Source organism: Tenrec ecaudatus, chromosome 5, assembly GCF_050624435.1.
Source record: "Tenrec ecaudatus isolate mTenEca1 chromosome 5, mTenEca1.hap1, whole genome shotgun sequence".
In the NCBI taxonomy this organism is placed as follows: domain Eukaryota; kingdom Metazoa; phylum Chordata; class Mammalia; order Afrosoricida; family Tenrecidae; genus Tenrec; species Tenrec ecaudatus.
In genome coordinates this window covers 155,991,588-156,008,935 of record NC_134534.1, presented here as the reverse complement: position 1 = coordinate 156,008,935, position 17,348 = coordinate 155,991,588, and the positions used below count along the sequence as shown (strand labels likewise).

Below are 17,348 nucleotides of genomic sequence, written 5' to 3'. Positions count from 1 at the left end.
ACCTAGAGTCAACATTTCTGTCCGTTGGGGAGTTGAAGGATATCCAGAAGGAGGTTTGCCATCAGTCAATATTTCACCTTTTTGGAAATGAGAAACCACTGTACACTTGCCATTTTCCCATAACGCTGTTCCTGTAGGCTGTGTTCAACATCACAACAGTTTCTGTGGCATTTTCCCCACCAGGAAACACGAGCTCACAGCTGCATGCTGTACTCTTAAATCAGCCGTCATAAAAAACAAGGTTTCAGCGAAACTACTTTTACGAAAAATTTCACTGTGACCAGAGAGAACCTTCCCAGGCGACACCACTGAGTGCACTAACTCAGAGCAAGTTTCTTGACACTCGCCTAGTGGGAAAAATGCATCCTATGAAAGCTTCGTCCAGCAGAGCTGTTCTGTTTTATTGGGGGACCCGCTCATATGCAGAACCATAATGAACCATAATAAAATAGTCACATGATGCTGAGTCATTCTGTTGCATGGTGATTTCATGTATGTCAGAGTAGAACTGTGTTCGTGGCTAATTTTTCATAAGTTTATTGTCGAGCCTTTTTTTTCCTGAGGTTCCTCTTTTTTCAAGGATTCAAAGCTCCAACCATTCGTTAACAATCAAGTGCATTAATTACTTGAACCACCCAGGGATTCCAGGTTTATGTTTAAGTCCCTGTTATTCAGCTATTTCATCACATGCATTCATAGCCTTTCCTAATGGATCCAACTTTTTTGAAACGTGTAAAACTTTCGGCAACATAAGCTATACATTAACAAATGTAAAGTGACCATTAACAAATGTAATGTGACCGGAGTAGTTTATAAGCGGGCTATTAGTTAAGGCCTCAAATGTTAACATTGTAAAGGCTTCCACTGGATATAAATATAATTTTTTCATGAAGACATTCAATGCCTTTACATTACCCCCTCCTTTGCCCACCAAGATATAAGAATGACAAGGAATATTTGCAATTAATACATTGAAAAATCTATTTGTCTTTCATTTGGATTGGGCTGAGCAGATATTTCATCCCATTAGCAACTCACTCTTCTATATCAAAGGAACAAACATGAAACACTTGATTTGATTGATAAGCAGCCTGATTCTTTCTCCCCTTTCACTGAGCGTGACTGACAAGAAGGTCTCCTCACTAGCGCTAAAACCAGAAATAATGAGAGTGCGAAGAGAGAACTCATAAATAATTCATGGGGCCACATTTTTTTAAGTGAAAGTGCTTTCCTCATCTGTAAGCAATAGCTTGATGCTCTCATTTTGTTCTCGATTCCTCTCTGCTTTTAAGAAGGTAGATAGGAAATCATATCTGACATAGTTCAAAGGGGAAATGTCATTCCGGCTGTAATATTCTTCCTCTCCCCTAATAGTCTGTCCTCTCTTTCAGTGTTCTAATACTTTATGTTACTGTCCTAACCCATATGTATCGGCTCCTTCTAGCACGATTGAGATGTGGAGCTGAAACAGGGAGATTCAATGAATTATTTAAAAATTAAATCCGGGTTCAAATGGCAAGCTCGCTAATCCTTGGAAAGAACACTTGTGAACCGGGAGACTGGGGGGGTCTACTGGACCGCTTCTCACAGAACAAAGCCTTTCTGAATTTGATTTTTGGGGTGGTCCTATGCCAATGACCAGCTCGTGACTGTCTCCCCTAAAAGAGTGTTTGTCCTTTGTAACAGAAATACCAGGGAGCCTTCCCACAGATCACCTTTCATAATCATACAGGAAATCCATGCTGAAAGTCTGTGATAATATATCTACTTTTTAGTTCACAAATGTGGGAATTATAACAAACATTAATAACAGGATTAAGGAGAGAGAGCGATGATAAAGACAATGACGGAAGACCTTCTAGGTCAGGATGCAACATGTTGGTCACAGCAAAGAAATGTCAGTCTTGTAATATTTCTTATTAGAGAATTTAGCTGCAAGATAGTCAATTTAAAAAAATACCAGAAACAAAGGGTTAGAATTGTCTGCCTAGACAATCTATTGAAGAAACTTGAGAACCAAATGGAGAAGTATTCAGATATCTAACTTTTCACAAAGTTATCTGCCACATACACTTTAAAAGGATGTTACTCACAGGCATATTCTATTCCACAAGGAGAATAAAGCGAGAAACAGCCGTAGATCCTGGAGAGAGCAGATCTACCAAGGAGCACGAGACAATGTCAACATGGCTGTGGGGCAGAGCCAAGAAAGGGTGAGGCCCCACAAGTGGCTCCAGAAAGTGTTTCTCTGGAATGGAAATGGGACCCCCTTTACTTGCACTATGACTTCTAATGGAGCCCTGGTGGTGAAGGGGGTCATGTAAGTAAGGGGGCTGGTAAATGCAAATTAAGCAATGTTTGAACACACTAGTTCCTCGAGGGAATGTCACTCCTGTGAAGATGCAGTCTTGGAAACACTAACACACACTCTACTCTGTCCTATAGGATTGCTGTCATTCAAAAGGCCGTGGGTTTGCTGTTTTCAGATGACCGAAACATTAAAGGTTCGTTATTAAATTTTAAATAATATGTTCCAGTTTCATTATAAAAATTTCAATAACAATATGTTAAAGGTTTGTTATTAAATTATAAAAATTGTTTCCTTATTTCTCATAGTGGTTGCAAAATTATCTGAGGTTTATAAAGGAAACAAACGAACAACTTTGTGAGTTCATTGAGTGAATGAATTGACATCCCACCTACAAATGGAGGAAGGCAAATTGAATCATGCTGCATTTGAAAATAAATTTAATTGCTTAACTTTGTGCTCTACACAGCAGCTAGAATGAGATACACTGCTTCTTAAAGTTTCTGAAACATCTGTTTTGAGTGATTGGACTAGAATTATGATTAAATGTATCAAATTTAAGTAAATGAATATTTGAAAAGATTTCTATCGGTAATATTGTACTTTTCTCCCTAATCTTCTTTTTGAAACTCAATGTTTATGAAATCTTCTCTTTAAATAGGGAAGTAAATGTCAGCAATTTATCCCTCACTGTTCATAAATCACTAATTGGTGAAGCTTTACCTTGTGAAGTCTCATTTTCACATAATAAATTTAGTTCATATACATTAAATTGCCTGTACATGAAACAGTGCAGACACTGGTGATTTTGTAAGTACTATTTTCCGAAGCTTTTGTGGAACACCTTTTTTTTTTTCTCCTAAGAGAAGTCGATGAGTAATTTCTCTAAGTTTCCTAGAAAAGTGGAACCATCACTCCAGATCTTGAATTCTGTATCGGATTAATTTATAGGTCTGGGATTGGAAATGCACCGCAAAAGAAATCAGAACAGAGGGGCTGTTGCCGTCCTTTCCTTCTTCCTGAAACAGGCCCAGAAATGCCATTTGGCCTGTGGGATTTACACACCTGACAACAAAAGCCCCGGAAAGGTCATTTCCACGCCAGTCACTGACGTGCTGAAGCCTCTCCTTAGGCACAGCGGCTGGGAGGGTGAGCACACTCCTACTTTAGAAGCAGGCGGAATGAAAAGCTCCAGGTGTTAGAGAGTTCTAGCAGTGACAGAGAAGAGGGAAGACATTTGGTCTCACCTATCAATCTGAAATGACTTAGTTGGGGCCCTAGCTTAAGAAAGGTTCCAATTTATGAAAGGTCAAAATTGTACGTCCACCCTGAGAATTCAGTGTGGGAAAAACGTCTAGAAAGAAGGAAACCAGTTAGGTCCGTATTTCAACTTTCCTCATGGAAGCAGTCACTGGTCTCTCCGTATTCATTTAAACATCATTATTATTTTTTTGTGTGGAAGAGATAATCCCCGGGGTTCTCAAGATTTAGAGAAAGCACGGAATCTCTCCCTCTCTCTCTTTTGATAGATTGAAATTCCCACAGGAAAGATGAGAGGCAGATTACCTTTGGTCATGACGATTCCTGCCAGGGCTTTGTGGCGTGTGTGCACGGACGTTAAGTGGCCTGTCAACTCCTGGAACTTCTGTGTGACCAGCTGGTACAATGAATCGGCGAAGTCCTGAAATACACAAAGACGAGACCTCTGACTTGCTGAGCAGAAGTAGAGCAGGGACAGCGGGCTCCTGCCCCCTTCATGGTATCCAATCCGTCTCCCAGTGGCCCGGGGAGGGTGCCCGCAGTTCCCAGCTGGGCTGACGACTGCCTATCCGCACTCAGTTCTCCACATCACAACACACACTGCCTTCTCATTGATCTTGTTTCTGTCCCAAAGCCCAGGAAAGAATGGAATCTTATTTTAAACGGATTGTGGCAAATTGTTTAATCCTGTGCTAGATAGTTCCAAGGGAAACAATTTCCACCTTCTCTCTCTCCGCCTCCCACTTTCTGACAGGGAGCTCGGAGGTGTCTTTCAGGGAGAACACATTGGATAGAGAGGGGACTTTCCCACCTTGGACAATGTGTGACACTTTTGTCTCCATATTGCAGCACCATCTCCCCAGCCCGACTGCAAACTCCTCTCTCTCTCACCTTTGGGTGCGCCCGTCTCTCGCTCTCTCTCCCCCACAGACTCCCATATGCTCATACTCTCACATACTTAAACACACTCACACATGTCCATACTCTTACACACATTCACACACTCACTAACAAACACACTCGCCTGTGCCCATATTCTTCTCACACACATTCACTTACACATATATACTCACATACATCCATATTCTCACACACCTTCATTCACTCACACGCACACTCCCAAATGCCTACCTTGCACAAAGTGCACATTCAGCAACATTCACATGCCTCCCATACTCATGAATACACGTGTATACATACTCTTTCACATCCACGCACTGGCATATGCCCCTACTCTCACACACTAGCACACTTACAGTCCACACAGCACACTCACATATGCCCATACTCTTACACATTCTCATAAACATTCATGTAGTCACACACTCACGTGCACACAACCTCACCTAGACCCATACTCTCACACACATTCATGCACTCACATGTTTCCACTCTCACTCCACCACACTCCATCCTCTACTCATACACATACATGGACACACACTCACGGACACACACCCTCCACTGGGACACTCATCATGCTACCAGGTGCTGTTTGCTCAGTTACCTTCGAGTGACTCCAGCACTCTATCAAAGGAGTATCTAGACCGGAGGCTGTGATTTCGTCATTCTCTTCCAGGCTCCCCTGATTCTGTGGCTGAGATTGTGTATTTCAGTTATGTATGGGACCACTTTGAAGGAGCTTTGGTGTCGCTTCAGGTGAAGCATTGGGCTGTCAACTGCAAGGTTGGTAGGAAGATGAAGCTGTCTGCTTCTCTAAAGATCTACGGTTTCAGAGATGAGTCTCAGAACTGGCCTGATGGCAGTGGGTGGGCATTCTTCTTTGTTAAGATAAGGGGTGGACTGTAGTGTCTTCCACTGCACAGTCAGAGACCCTGATTTGAATCCCAGTTCTATGAATTACCAACCTGCACACATTCATCCAAATGGCTCAGCTCTGTTTCCTGCTTTCTAAATACATCCTCTTAGTCGCTATCTGACAAAGCTTTTATGAGTTTGTTACTGGGTTTTAAGTGGGCTTTAGTACTCAGTACTCAAAAGCAGGAGTTATTATTTTTATATCTTTATTACATTATTAATATTATTATCCTCCACACGTTTGTAACTGCAGCCATTGGCCAAATACATATGTAGCCAAAACAAGACATCAACTTCAGCCATAAGTCAGCACAGACTGTGCATTAGTGTGATGAGGTAGATGTCTCCTTTTTAACCAGGCCTACTTTGCTCTTGTGTGGGCATCACCACCGATAAAACAAGCTAACAAAACGGTGCTCAGATAAATAAGATCCCTCGCAAGGGTGGGGGAGAAGCCCCCAAACTCACTGCTGTAGTGTGGATTCCAACTCACAGGGCTCCTGTGGGACAAAGCATGACTGCGCCGTACAGTTTTGGAGACTGTGTGTGGCAGCAGGCAGTGTCCTTAACTGCAGCCCTGTGGGTAGCAGCCCAACGCGTCGCCCAGCAGGGCTCCTTAAAATAAGAGGTTGCTTTGCGGAACCCCCATCTGTAGGCAATAAGACCTGCTCATGAACAAGTGGGCACCCACCTCTAGGAAAACTGGCCTGCCTCGTGGACACCAAGCCATCTGCAACACAGACAGGAAAGACCCTCCTTGCCCTGCCCCCAGTCCCCAGCGTGAACACAGTGCAACCTGGCGCAGCCCCTGGGGTCAGCGGCCCCTTCCACAGGCTACTCCGGACGTGGCTGTTTGTGCTCATTAGTTTGTAAACCCTGCTGTCAATAGACACGGAAAGCCCCATAAATAATAAATGCCATCCAAACCAGGCTTTCCCTAGATGGGTGTAAAGAACACGAATTCTTCTTCTCGAATTGCTTAGGCTTTTCCCGTCTGCATGGGTGGAGGACCCGTGGTTAGGGCAGGGCTGTGAGCTCCCATGGCCTGGTGCTCTAACCCACCCAGCTGCTGCTCCTCAACCCGCCATGGAGCCTCCAGATGTTTTCAACACACGTTACGTCTCCGAGCTGTTTGAGAGGGCGAGCGAAAGGGGGGCAGTTAAGGGCAGAGTTCCCGTATGCGCCCCTTGTCTCTGGTTGGCGGTTTCTTCTGCCATGGGCGTGCGAGGTCACATTTGCCACAACCAGGGAACGATATGGACACATCATTATTAACTACAGCCCACAGTCTACATTACCGGTCACCCTTCGGGTTGTCTGCTTGGGTTTTGACCAGCGCAGGCTGTGCGCCTGCCATGTCAGCATCTAGGAGAACAGTTTCGCTGCACGCGAAGTGTCCTGACGTCACAGCATGTTGGCGGGGAATCCTATAGGCTGGTCCTTTCGTGATCCGGAGACAGCGATCCAAAGACTAGCAGGATGCACATCGTTAGGCACCCTGGACAGCGGTCCCCTGTGATTGCCTAGAAGGCGGAGTAGGATTAGGGCCTTCCGGGGCCCAGGGGTCTCATATACAGGTAGAGAGACCCAGAGAAGCTTCACGAGCAGCTTGCCTTTGAGATGAAACTCGTGAGAAGTGCATTCTGACATTTCCTTCTTCGAACTTCTGGTTTTCAGGTAAAGAATGAGTTTTGGTTTTCTTTCTCTAGTTAGCTTTTTGGCACATCAGCGAATGAGGAGAAAATCAACCAGCACTTTTGCTGGCGTTGGCATCCTGAACTTAAATAACTGTGGGAATTATTCTCCCGATTGGAGCAGTTCTGTGGCATTGTCTGGCTGCTTCGGCGTCATGCAATCCCTCTCTCGTCCTCTCACTGTCTAGAGTCTGTTTCCAGCTGAATCAGGCGTGCTTATTATGCTTCCCTGGGTTATACATGTTTTAAGGGTACAGCTCTTGTCTTTGCCTTCTAAAAGAAACTGAAGCTGATTCCTCTGCCTTATATGTAGCAAGGAGATATTCTAAATCAAACTTTAAAAAACCCATTTTATTGGGGGCTCATACAACTCTAATAACAATCTATACATACATCAGTTGTGTAAAGCACATTTGTACATATGCTGCCATTATCATTTTCAAAGCATTTTCTTTCTATTTGAGCCCTTGGTATCAGCTCATTTCCCCCCTCCCTTGCCCTCCCTTATGAATCCTTGATAATATATAACTTATTATTTTGTCATATATTACACTGTCCAACGTCTCCCTGCACCCACTCTGTTGTTGTCCATCCCCCAGAGAGGGTGTTATATGCAGATCTTTGTAATAGGCTCCCCCTTTCCAACCCACCCTCCCTCCACTCTTCCGTATCATCACTCTCTGCACTGGTCCTGAAGGGGTCATCTGTCCTGGATTTCCTGTGTTTCCAGTTCCTATCTGTACCAGTGTACATCCTCTGGGCTAGGCAGACTTGTAAGGTAGAATTGGGATCATGATAGTGGCAGGGCTGGGGTGGGGGGAGGAAGCATTTAGGAACTAGAAGAAAGTTGTGTGTTTCATTGTTGCTACACTGCACCCTGACTGGCTTGTCTCCTCCCCGCGACCCTTCTGTAAGTGGATGTCCAGTTGCCTACAGATGGGTCTTGGGTCCCCAGTCTGCACTCCCCCTCATTCACAATGATTTGCTAAATCACACCTTTAACGGTCCCTTTGTCTCCATTTAAAAAATGAACTTTTCAAATGTCCAGCAGGTGACAAGAATGGCAAGTCTAGGAAGCGTCCTTTAATTACTTTGAATCTGACTGATGGGGACTCCATCAGTCCCATAAAGCAAGACATCTCCAAGTCACTGAAGGACAACATAAAAAATATGTCAGTTTCAGTTTGTCAATTTAAAGGCCACTCACTTCCCTGACAGATATAACATCCCCAAATAGTAGTAGATAGTTGCCATCGACTCTCACAGGGGCTCTATGTATGAAGGATTGAAGCGCAGGGCGCCCCATCCTCCTGTGTCATCTCCATCATCACCAACATGTGTGAGTACCTCCTTACTCTCACTGTGTCAATCCACAAGGTTTGCTACCCACAAAGGTTTCACTGGGTGATTTTCCGAATTAGATGAGCAGGCCTTTGTTGCTAGTCTGTTTTACTCTGGAAGGCCTGCTGGAGCCTGTCCACTATGGGTGATGCCCATGGCATTTGAAATACTGGTGGCATAGCTCCCAGAGGCACTTGAACATGTAAGCCACAACAGTAGACAAAATGACAGATAAAGGTAGAAAATAATAATAACAAAAACTTGCCATTTGGCAGGCACTGTGCTGAGCCTTTCGTATATACTGTTACATGTCAACCTTATACAGAAGAAGCTAATATTATCCTGTTTTTTTTTTAAAACTATTTAAGAAACAGAGGTGTGAAAAGCTGAAGCAACTTAGCCAAAGCCACATAGCCCAAAGGCAGCAGAAACAGGATTGGGACCCAGAAGCCCGGACTTTGAGGAAAAAAACCACATTTTCTCTTCAAGAAATGTCACACATTTAGTTTCCTCTGTGGGTTCCGATTGGACCAGCTCCATTTAAAGCAAAAAATAATGCTGCCAATAAAAAAATGACAGAACATCTCCCATCATCTCCAAAGGGAGCAAACTGTACCCAGAGGCTCCCACGTGAGTGCCTGCTCATCTTGGTCCCCACAGGTACCCTTCAGGCCAGCATCCCAGGATACTTTGCACCCATTAAGAACTAATTAGCCCTGAGCCACATCCACTCCCTAATGGAGTCATTTGAGGAAATGCTGAAGCAGAACAAATCACATTTCAGCTTGATTTTTAGCATTTCCACAGATGAAGGGTTCCTCCACTCACTTAGCTTGGCAAGGAATGTAAGGACCAAGGGGACTTCAGGCAAATTGTGTTGTTTAATCCTTTCCAAGAGTGACAAGGACCTGTGACTACCGCGACTGCTTCAAACTGAATAGAGCAATACAGTGAAATCGCTTATCAGGAGATTCCCCACCTCCAGTGCCCCTCCCACCCCCTTAGGAATCCTCGGAAACAGCTGTGAAAGCAGTAATGTGGCACCCTGGGGTCTGTTCCCACGTCTTAGAAATCTCAGGGCAGGGAGACAGCACAGACTCAACCAGGCTGGTGTCAAGGTTCATGGTTACTGCACCCTTTCCATGCCCCCAGTACACATCTGACTCTGAGCTAGGGCCCCAAACCCATTTCTGAATCTGTCAGCTCTGACCCACTGTCAATCTCCTCCAACTCTGTCTTCAGCTCAGACACCTCCCTTTCCCAGGCCCTGACCCACTTGGAAGGTTATTATTACTTTTCCAATCACTGTGTTTGGAGAACTCCAGTGATACTTTGCTTGTTACTACGATGCTGGAAGCGAAGTCACCAGTATTTTCAAAAACCGGTAGGATCACCCACGGTGGACAGGTTTCAGCAGAACTTTCAGACTTAGGCAGAATGACCTGGAGGTCTATTTTAAAAATTGCCCTGTGAAAACCGCACCAGTAGCAGTGAAACATATTTTGATACAGTGTCAGAAGACGATCCCTTTAGGGGCCAAGACCTGGAGTTCGAGAGCCGAAGAGAAAGAAAATTCTTAGCATATCTCAAGTGAAAGGATTGGAGAAAAAGCTCAGTCTTGGAGTTGTTATCTAGAAGGATTCAATAGGCAAAATATTGAGTGTTATCAGAAGCGTCAAGAGACCTTCGAAGAATACACCAAGTCAAAACAGAACCCAGTCAACCACTTCAAGAGGTAGCACGTGAGCAAAGCCACCAGGTCTGAATGAAGAAGTGCAAGCTGTCCTGAAGGTACTAGCGGAAAACAAGGGTCCAGGAGTTGCTGGAACACAAGTGGAAATGCTTCAATAAGCAGATGATTCATGGGGACAGTTACCTGGTTAACGGAATGAAAGATATCCATATTTGTGTCCATTTCAAAGAAAGGCGACCCAACAAAATACAGAAGTGACTGAATGATATCATTACTATCACATGTAAGTAAAGGGTTGCTGGGGAGGATTCTACAATGGTTGAAGCAGAACATTAACAGGGAGCTGCCAAAAAGTCATGAGGGGTTCAGAAGAGACCATGGAGGGGGGGATGTCATTGTTGAAGTCAGACGGGTCTTGACTAAGCTGGGACTACCAGGAGGAGGTTGAGTTGTGTTTTATTGATTCCGAAGAGCATTCCTAACAAACTGTAAGTGATCTTGAACAAATGAGAATGCCAGCAAGCCTCACTTTGCTCAGTCTGTACGTGGACAAAGAAGCATTCGTACTAATAGAACAAGGGGCTATTGCCTGGTGGAAAACCAGGAACGAAGTTTATCTGAGTTTTATCCTTTCACTGTACTTATTCAATATGTGTGCTGAACAAATCGTCTGGACTTTATAAAGAAGAGCATGGTATCACAATTGCGCACCTAATGACGACGACTTATTCCTTGCACTTTCCAACACTGCCTTTTCCAACCACAAATTGGCAACTCTCCTGTGAACTTCGCCAGATGAGACACACAGAAGACAATGTGTGTGTGAGGCTGTCAAGCTCATTCTGACTTACAGTGACCCTACACACAATAGAACGAAATGCTCTCTGCGTGCCTTCCACCCACTCGTGGCTACGTTTGAGCGCCATTGCGGCTGCCAATGTAGCAATCTAGCTTCCTGAGGAGTTTCTCCATTTTGACGTGACCCTCTGCTTTACGGTGTGTCTTAGTCCAGGGACTAGGACCTCCTGATAATTTGTCCGAGGTGCATGAAATAAAGTCTCATCATCCACACGTTTAAGAACCAGAATGGCTGTACATCTAAAAACAGATTTGCCAATTTTTCTCGTAGTCCATAAGACATTTAATATTGTTTGCCAACAATCTTATTCAAAGTGATCAATTCTGCATTCTTTTAAAATCGTTGTCTAGCTTTCACATACATATGATAGAAATACCACTGCTAGGTCAAGTGAATCACAGTTTTCAAAGTGATAGCTTTAAGCTTTAACACTTTAAAGATCTTTTCTCCATCTTATCATCATTACGCTTCATGATCAACTTATGGGATCTGGGCTTTCTTTATGTTGAGGTGGAATCCATACTGAGGAATATAATCTTTGATCTTTTTTAGTAAGAGCTTAAAGATGCCTGTGCTTTCAGCAAGTAAGTCTGTGTCATCTACATATTATAGTTGTTAATAGTTTTCCCCTCAAATTCTGATGCCTTGTGATTATTCAAAGAGATTATGGAGAAGCTCGATTTATTAGTTAAAAAGATCAGGGGATGACTGTGGAACAGGACGTCAGTTGCTCATAGATGAGTTCATATTGAAGCTGAAGGAAATGAAAACAATTCCGTAAGAGTCAAAGGATGCTCTTCAATTGATCCTCCCTGAATTAGAGACCATCTCAAGAATACACGGGGTGTCTTGAACAGTCATGACTGAAGACCGGATGAGTTGTGGGATAACAGCAAGGATACCCTCACAAAGAACCCACAAGTTCATTAAAAAGACAAGAAAGCAAACAGAACAAAACAAAAAAAAACAACAAAATTCTATAGACAGGCCTCAAGGGCGATGTCGGACTATACATAGTTACTGTACCAAAAAAAAGAATTGGCCAATGTTCACCAATTTCAGGAGGTAGCATCTGATCAAGAACCAATGGTATTGAAGGAAGATGTCCGAGCTGCGCTGAAGGCATTGGGGAGAAACGAAACTGCTGGATGACCGATCGAGGTGATGCTATGCTGGAAGCATTCATTCACTCTTATGCCAAGAAAACTGGAGACAATTACCTAGCCAACGGATTGGAAGAGATCCATATTTGTGCCCATTCCAAAGAAAGGCGATCTTACAAAATGCAGACATTATTGAACAGGATCATTAAAATTACATGCAACTAAAACTTGGCTGAACTTAATTAAAAATGATTGACATGGAGCTGACATTCAGAAGTGGATGATGAATTAGGGATATCAGGGATGATGTTAGAAAATCTTGGCTGAAAGCAAAGAATACCAGAAAGAAGTTTCTCTTTGTTTAATTGACTATGGAAAGACATTTGACGGAGTATATAAAAAACAAATTGTAGATAACAGTGTGAAGAATGAAAATTTCAGAACACTCAATTGCACTCATGGGGAACCTGTATAGTTCAAGAGACCATCATTTGTAAGGAAGGGTATAGTGTATGGTTTAAAATCAGGGAAGGTGTGCATCAGGGTTGTATACATTTAAATTTTGTAAGCTGGGAAAATAATATGAGAAACTTGACTGTATAAAGAGGAACACAACATTGATATTAAAGGAGACAATTAACAGCTTGCTATCTGCTGTCTCTATAATGCTGCTTGCTGAATGGACTTGCAGCGCTTGCTGAATGGACTCGCAGCACTTGCTGATGAAGATCACAGACTGCAACCTTCAGTGTGCACTACATCTCCAGAGGAACAGAACAAACACTCTGACAACCAAATCACTAAGCATCTTCATGACAAATTGAGAAGAGATTGCATTTTGTCAAGGATTCTGTTTTACTTGGGTCCACAATCAACACTCAAGGAAGCAGCAGTCAAGAAATCAAATCACGCATCACATTGGGCACATCTTCTGCAAAAGATCTTGTTAAAATGTTAAGCTAAGGGAATGTGCGGATGTGCTTTATACAACTGATGTATATATATGTATGGATTGTGATAAGAGTTGTATGAGCCCCTAATAAAATGTAAAAAAAGAAAAAGAAAAAAGAGAAAATGATTAGGGCAAAGAATGTACTGATGTGCTTTATACAATTGATGTATGTATATGGATGGATTGTGATAAGAGTTGTATGAGCCCCTAATAAAATGTTTTTAAAAAAATGTTAAGCTAATGTTTAAAGTTCAGAAGTCACTTTGATAACTAAAATGTGCCTGACCCAAGTCATTGTACTTTCCACTGCCTTATATGCTTGTAAAGACTTGACAATGATTTTAAAAGACAGTAGAAGAATGGATGCATTTGAATTATGGTGCTGGCAAAGAATATTAAACATACCATAGACTACCGGAAGAACAGCGCCTCTGTCTTGGAAAAATGCTCCTTAAATGCTTAACCAGAATGTATCAGAACAAAAAAAATCATATCATAGTGAATGAAGGGGAGTGCGGAGTGGAGACCCAAAGCCCATCTGTAGGCCACTGGAGATCCCCTTACAGAAGGGTCTCAGGGAGGAGATGAGTCAGTCAGGGTGCGACGTAGCAACGATGAAACATACAACTTTCCTTTAGTTTCTAAATGCTTCCTCCTCCCCCACTATCTTTATCCCAATTCTACCTTACAAGTCTGGCTAGACCAGAGGATATACACTGGTACAGAAAGGAACTGGAAACACAAGGAATCCAGGGCAGATGATACCTTCAGGACCAGTGGTGTGAGTGGCGATACTGGGAGGGTAGAGGGAGAGTGAGTTGGAAAGGGGGAACCGATTTCAAGGATCTACATGTGCCCTCCTCCCTGGGGGACAGACAACAGAAAAGTGGGTGAAGGGAGACATCAGACAGGGAAAGATATGACAAAATAATAATTTGTAAATTATCAAGGGCTCTTGAGGGAGGGGAGAATGAGGAGGGAGAGGAAAATGAGGAGCTCATGCCAGGGGCTTAAGTGGAGAGCAAATGTTTTGAGAACAATGAGAGCAATGAATGTGCAAATGTGCTATACACAATTGATGTATGTATGGATTGTGATTAGAGTTATATGAGCCCCTTATAAAATGATTTAAAAAAAAAGAAGTAAGGATGGTGAGACTTGGTGTCGTGTCCTTTGGGCATTATCAGGAGAGACTAGTCTTTGGAGCAGGACAGAGTGTTTGATAAAATGGAGTGAGAGCACCCACGAGATGGACTGGCACAGTGGCTGCAACAAGGGCTCAAACGCAGCAATTGCGAGGATGGTGCAGGACCGGGTAGTGTTTTGTTCTGTTGGTACAAGACGCAGAACCTATGACTGCATTTAACACCAACGTTATTTCCTGTGGTTGCTTAAAACATTTTTTTATGTGTGGCTATAACCCCCAGCATTTTCACTTTATTGTTATTATCTTTGAGGTTAGGAACAATTCACTTCTATTAAAAACGTTGCTATCTTAACTAATTTTACTTCGGAAAATAGGGGTCAGAAGGACAGATGCTTGGTGACATTCACTGCGAAGTTTTCTCCCCCTCTCATCCTTTGACCGTCATTTGCTTTTTAATTACTGATCAAATACTTAATTTATTCAAATAGTTCAAAACAATTTTATTGCTGTAAAGTATGTATAAAATTTTAAACTGTTTCAAAATACACATGTGAGTAACATTAATTACATTTATAAAGATGTACAGCGATCACTGTTATTTATGTCTAAATGCCTTTCATCACCCCAAATCCAACTCAGTGTTCCTTAAGTGATAACTACAGACTTCGCTTTCCCCTCCCCACATGCTGTGACCATTCATCTTTTGTCTGTATGCATTTGCCTATTCAAGATTTCTTATATAAATGGGGCTAGAGCTTGTTTTTGGATTCGCGTACTTCACTCAGTGGTAAACCCACATCACTTCAAATGGGTTTTGTGAGAGGTAACATTCTATGTATTAAATTGAATTATAACCACTAGTTTTTCTGGTTTTAAAAGTTGAAGGCAAGAGGTCATGAATAGCCTCACCACCAGACAGAAGAACATTGGTTACAGAGGACTCAAGTTTTCTTCTTATGGACTTGAAGGAAGTTTTGAGAGATGAAAGTAAGTTCTTTGGGTTTGGAGAAGTCTAGAAAGACCAAGCCTCCATGCTTTTCTGCTCCAGAGCTCACCGATCTCATCTACTCTCACACTAGCACTGTATCTACTTTACCATAGTTATGTTCAGTGACTGGTTTTTAATTAAATCACATAAATGATTGCAGCTATATGTAGTTGTTCAGGGTTTAAACAAATTTGTATATGTAAATGACACTCACATTGATTACATGGATCATTAGAAGACAGAGAGAAACTTAGAATTCATGTAGGGAGACATATACTTACTGTCTAATTCAACATTAGGAATTTTTTATGCCTTAATCACTTGGGATTTAATATATACCATCAACTTTGGTTACCACAAATCCAACTAATCAGACCTTGAAAATACTTTGATTTTCATACCCACTTGGCACGATAGTAGAAGATAAAGGACTGAAAAATAAGCTCCTGTTTGGGATGAATTTTCGACATGCACTTCTAGGGGATGTCCACCTGGCTGCAAGGAGGTTTGTCCATCTTCTAGAATGTTTGAAAGCAACGACATACTCCACTGACAGCTCAAAATGGCCCCATCTGGTTGTCCTGGCTGTGATCACAGATCCCCTGCTCTGTCTCCTGGAAGCCCTGAGGCGCTTCCAACTTTCGATTCGCTTCTGAGTGGCTCCCCTGGGGGTCCTTCATCTAAATGTTAGCACGAAGGTGTTACATGGATGAGGTTATATGTTGCTGTCAACAATGGCAGATATTTCCCTTGGCCTGTGTAAGTCATTTACACCTTCAGTTGACCTTTTTCTCTATGCATCCTATGCCCAAGAACCTGCGGTAGACAGTCTGGCATTGATAAACTTACGCCAACACTACTGCTGTCTAGTTGAGCATACACGAAAGACAATGGATAAGTAAAACCCATTTCTTTACAAAGTTCTTAAAGCTAACTCCTTTATCAAGCGCAAACCCACTGCCGTTGAATTAACTCTGACGCAAAGTACCCTGTATAGCATTTCCAAGACTGTACATCGCTGCAGGGGCAGACAGCTTCTTCTTTGTCTGGTGAGTTTGAACAGATAACTTTGTCGTTATTAGACCAATCTCTAACCCACAGAGTCACCAATGCTCCTTACCTTTAAAAAGACTTCCCAAATATCTTATCCTGTGTTAAGAATATTTTTTTCCTTTGGCTTTTATAAAAGTCCTTTTCTTTGAATATAATCTGTATAGTTATTATTTTCTTCTCTCTCTATATATGCATGTGTGTGTATGTGCTATATAGGTAGTATATGATATATACACTTGTATATATATCATATACTTGTATATATTCATGTACTTATATATTAGAATATATGTACTCTTATATGTATCTGTATATACAAGTACATTTTACATAAGAGTATATAATAATGTACTTTTATGTTAAAACTATTATGTAATTGTATAGTAATAGTTTATTATATAATTATATAGTTTTATACACTTGGGTAAGACAAAGATATTGCTACAAAATTATAGAATACTTCATTAAATAAAAATGTAAAAACATGAAGCTATTGCTTCTTGATATATCTTCCACCTAGGTCTACATACATCTAACGTTGATGACTGTATCTCTCCCTTCCCTAAAGAATTCTGCGCTCTTTGATTCACACCATGCCAAAGCAGCACTTTTGGCCCCTCAAGGACTCCTAATATGTTCCGTTTGAAATATCTTTTGAGTTTTGGGAATAACAAGAAGTCTGAAGGGTCGAGAAGAAACCCGCAGCATGGATGAGGTAAGTTTTTCTAAGGAAAGGACAGCCCTTGACACTTGTAAAGAGTAAGCACAGGTGTGATGAAAAAAAATTCCTTGGTGTCATTTCTTAGTCAATGCAGTCTTCTTATAATTTCTTCAAAATCAGCCCCTCAGCTCAGAGGAAGCCTTGACAATGCCTGTCTCCTTTAAGAAATTCTATCAAGGTAACCACTGGGAATTCCAAACACCGCTGGTCATAACCTTCTGAACTGACCGCTCTGCCTCATGTTTTCAATGAACTTTTCTCTTTCTTTCTGAAGACATTTGAACAAGACAAAGACAAGTGTGTCACTGAGAAAACGTCTATAGCTGTCCAATGGTAGCAGAGCTGTGTTTAAATTTATTTTGTGTGGAATAAACCCATAAAAACTGGAATCCTCTCAGAAATAGTTTTTGA

At 42.1% G+C, this 17,348-nt stretch overlaps 1 protein-coding gene across 1 annotated transcript in view; it reads right to left on the bottom strand.

Annotated features, from left to right (window-relative positions):
• The window catches only part of ADARB2 (adenosine deaminase RNA specific B2 (inactive)), a 268,729-nt gene that overhangs the window by 116,581 nt on the left and 134,800 nt on the right, over positions 1 to 17,348 (bottom strand). The window contains exon 2 of the mRNA XM_075550899.1: positions 3,875 to 3,989. Within this exon, the coding sequence (XP_075407014.1) occupies positions 3,875 to 3,989 (115 nt within the window). The remainder of the gene's footprint in view (positions 1 to 3,874; positions 3,990 to 17,348) is intronic.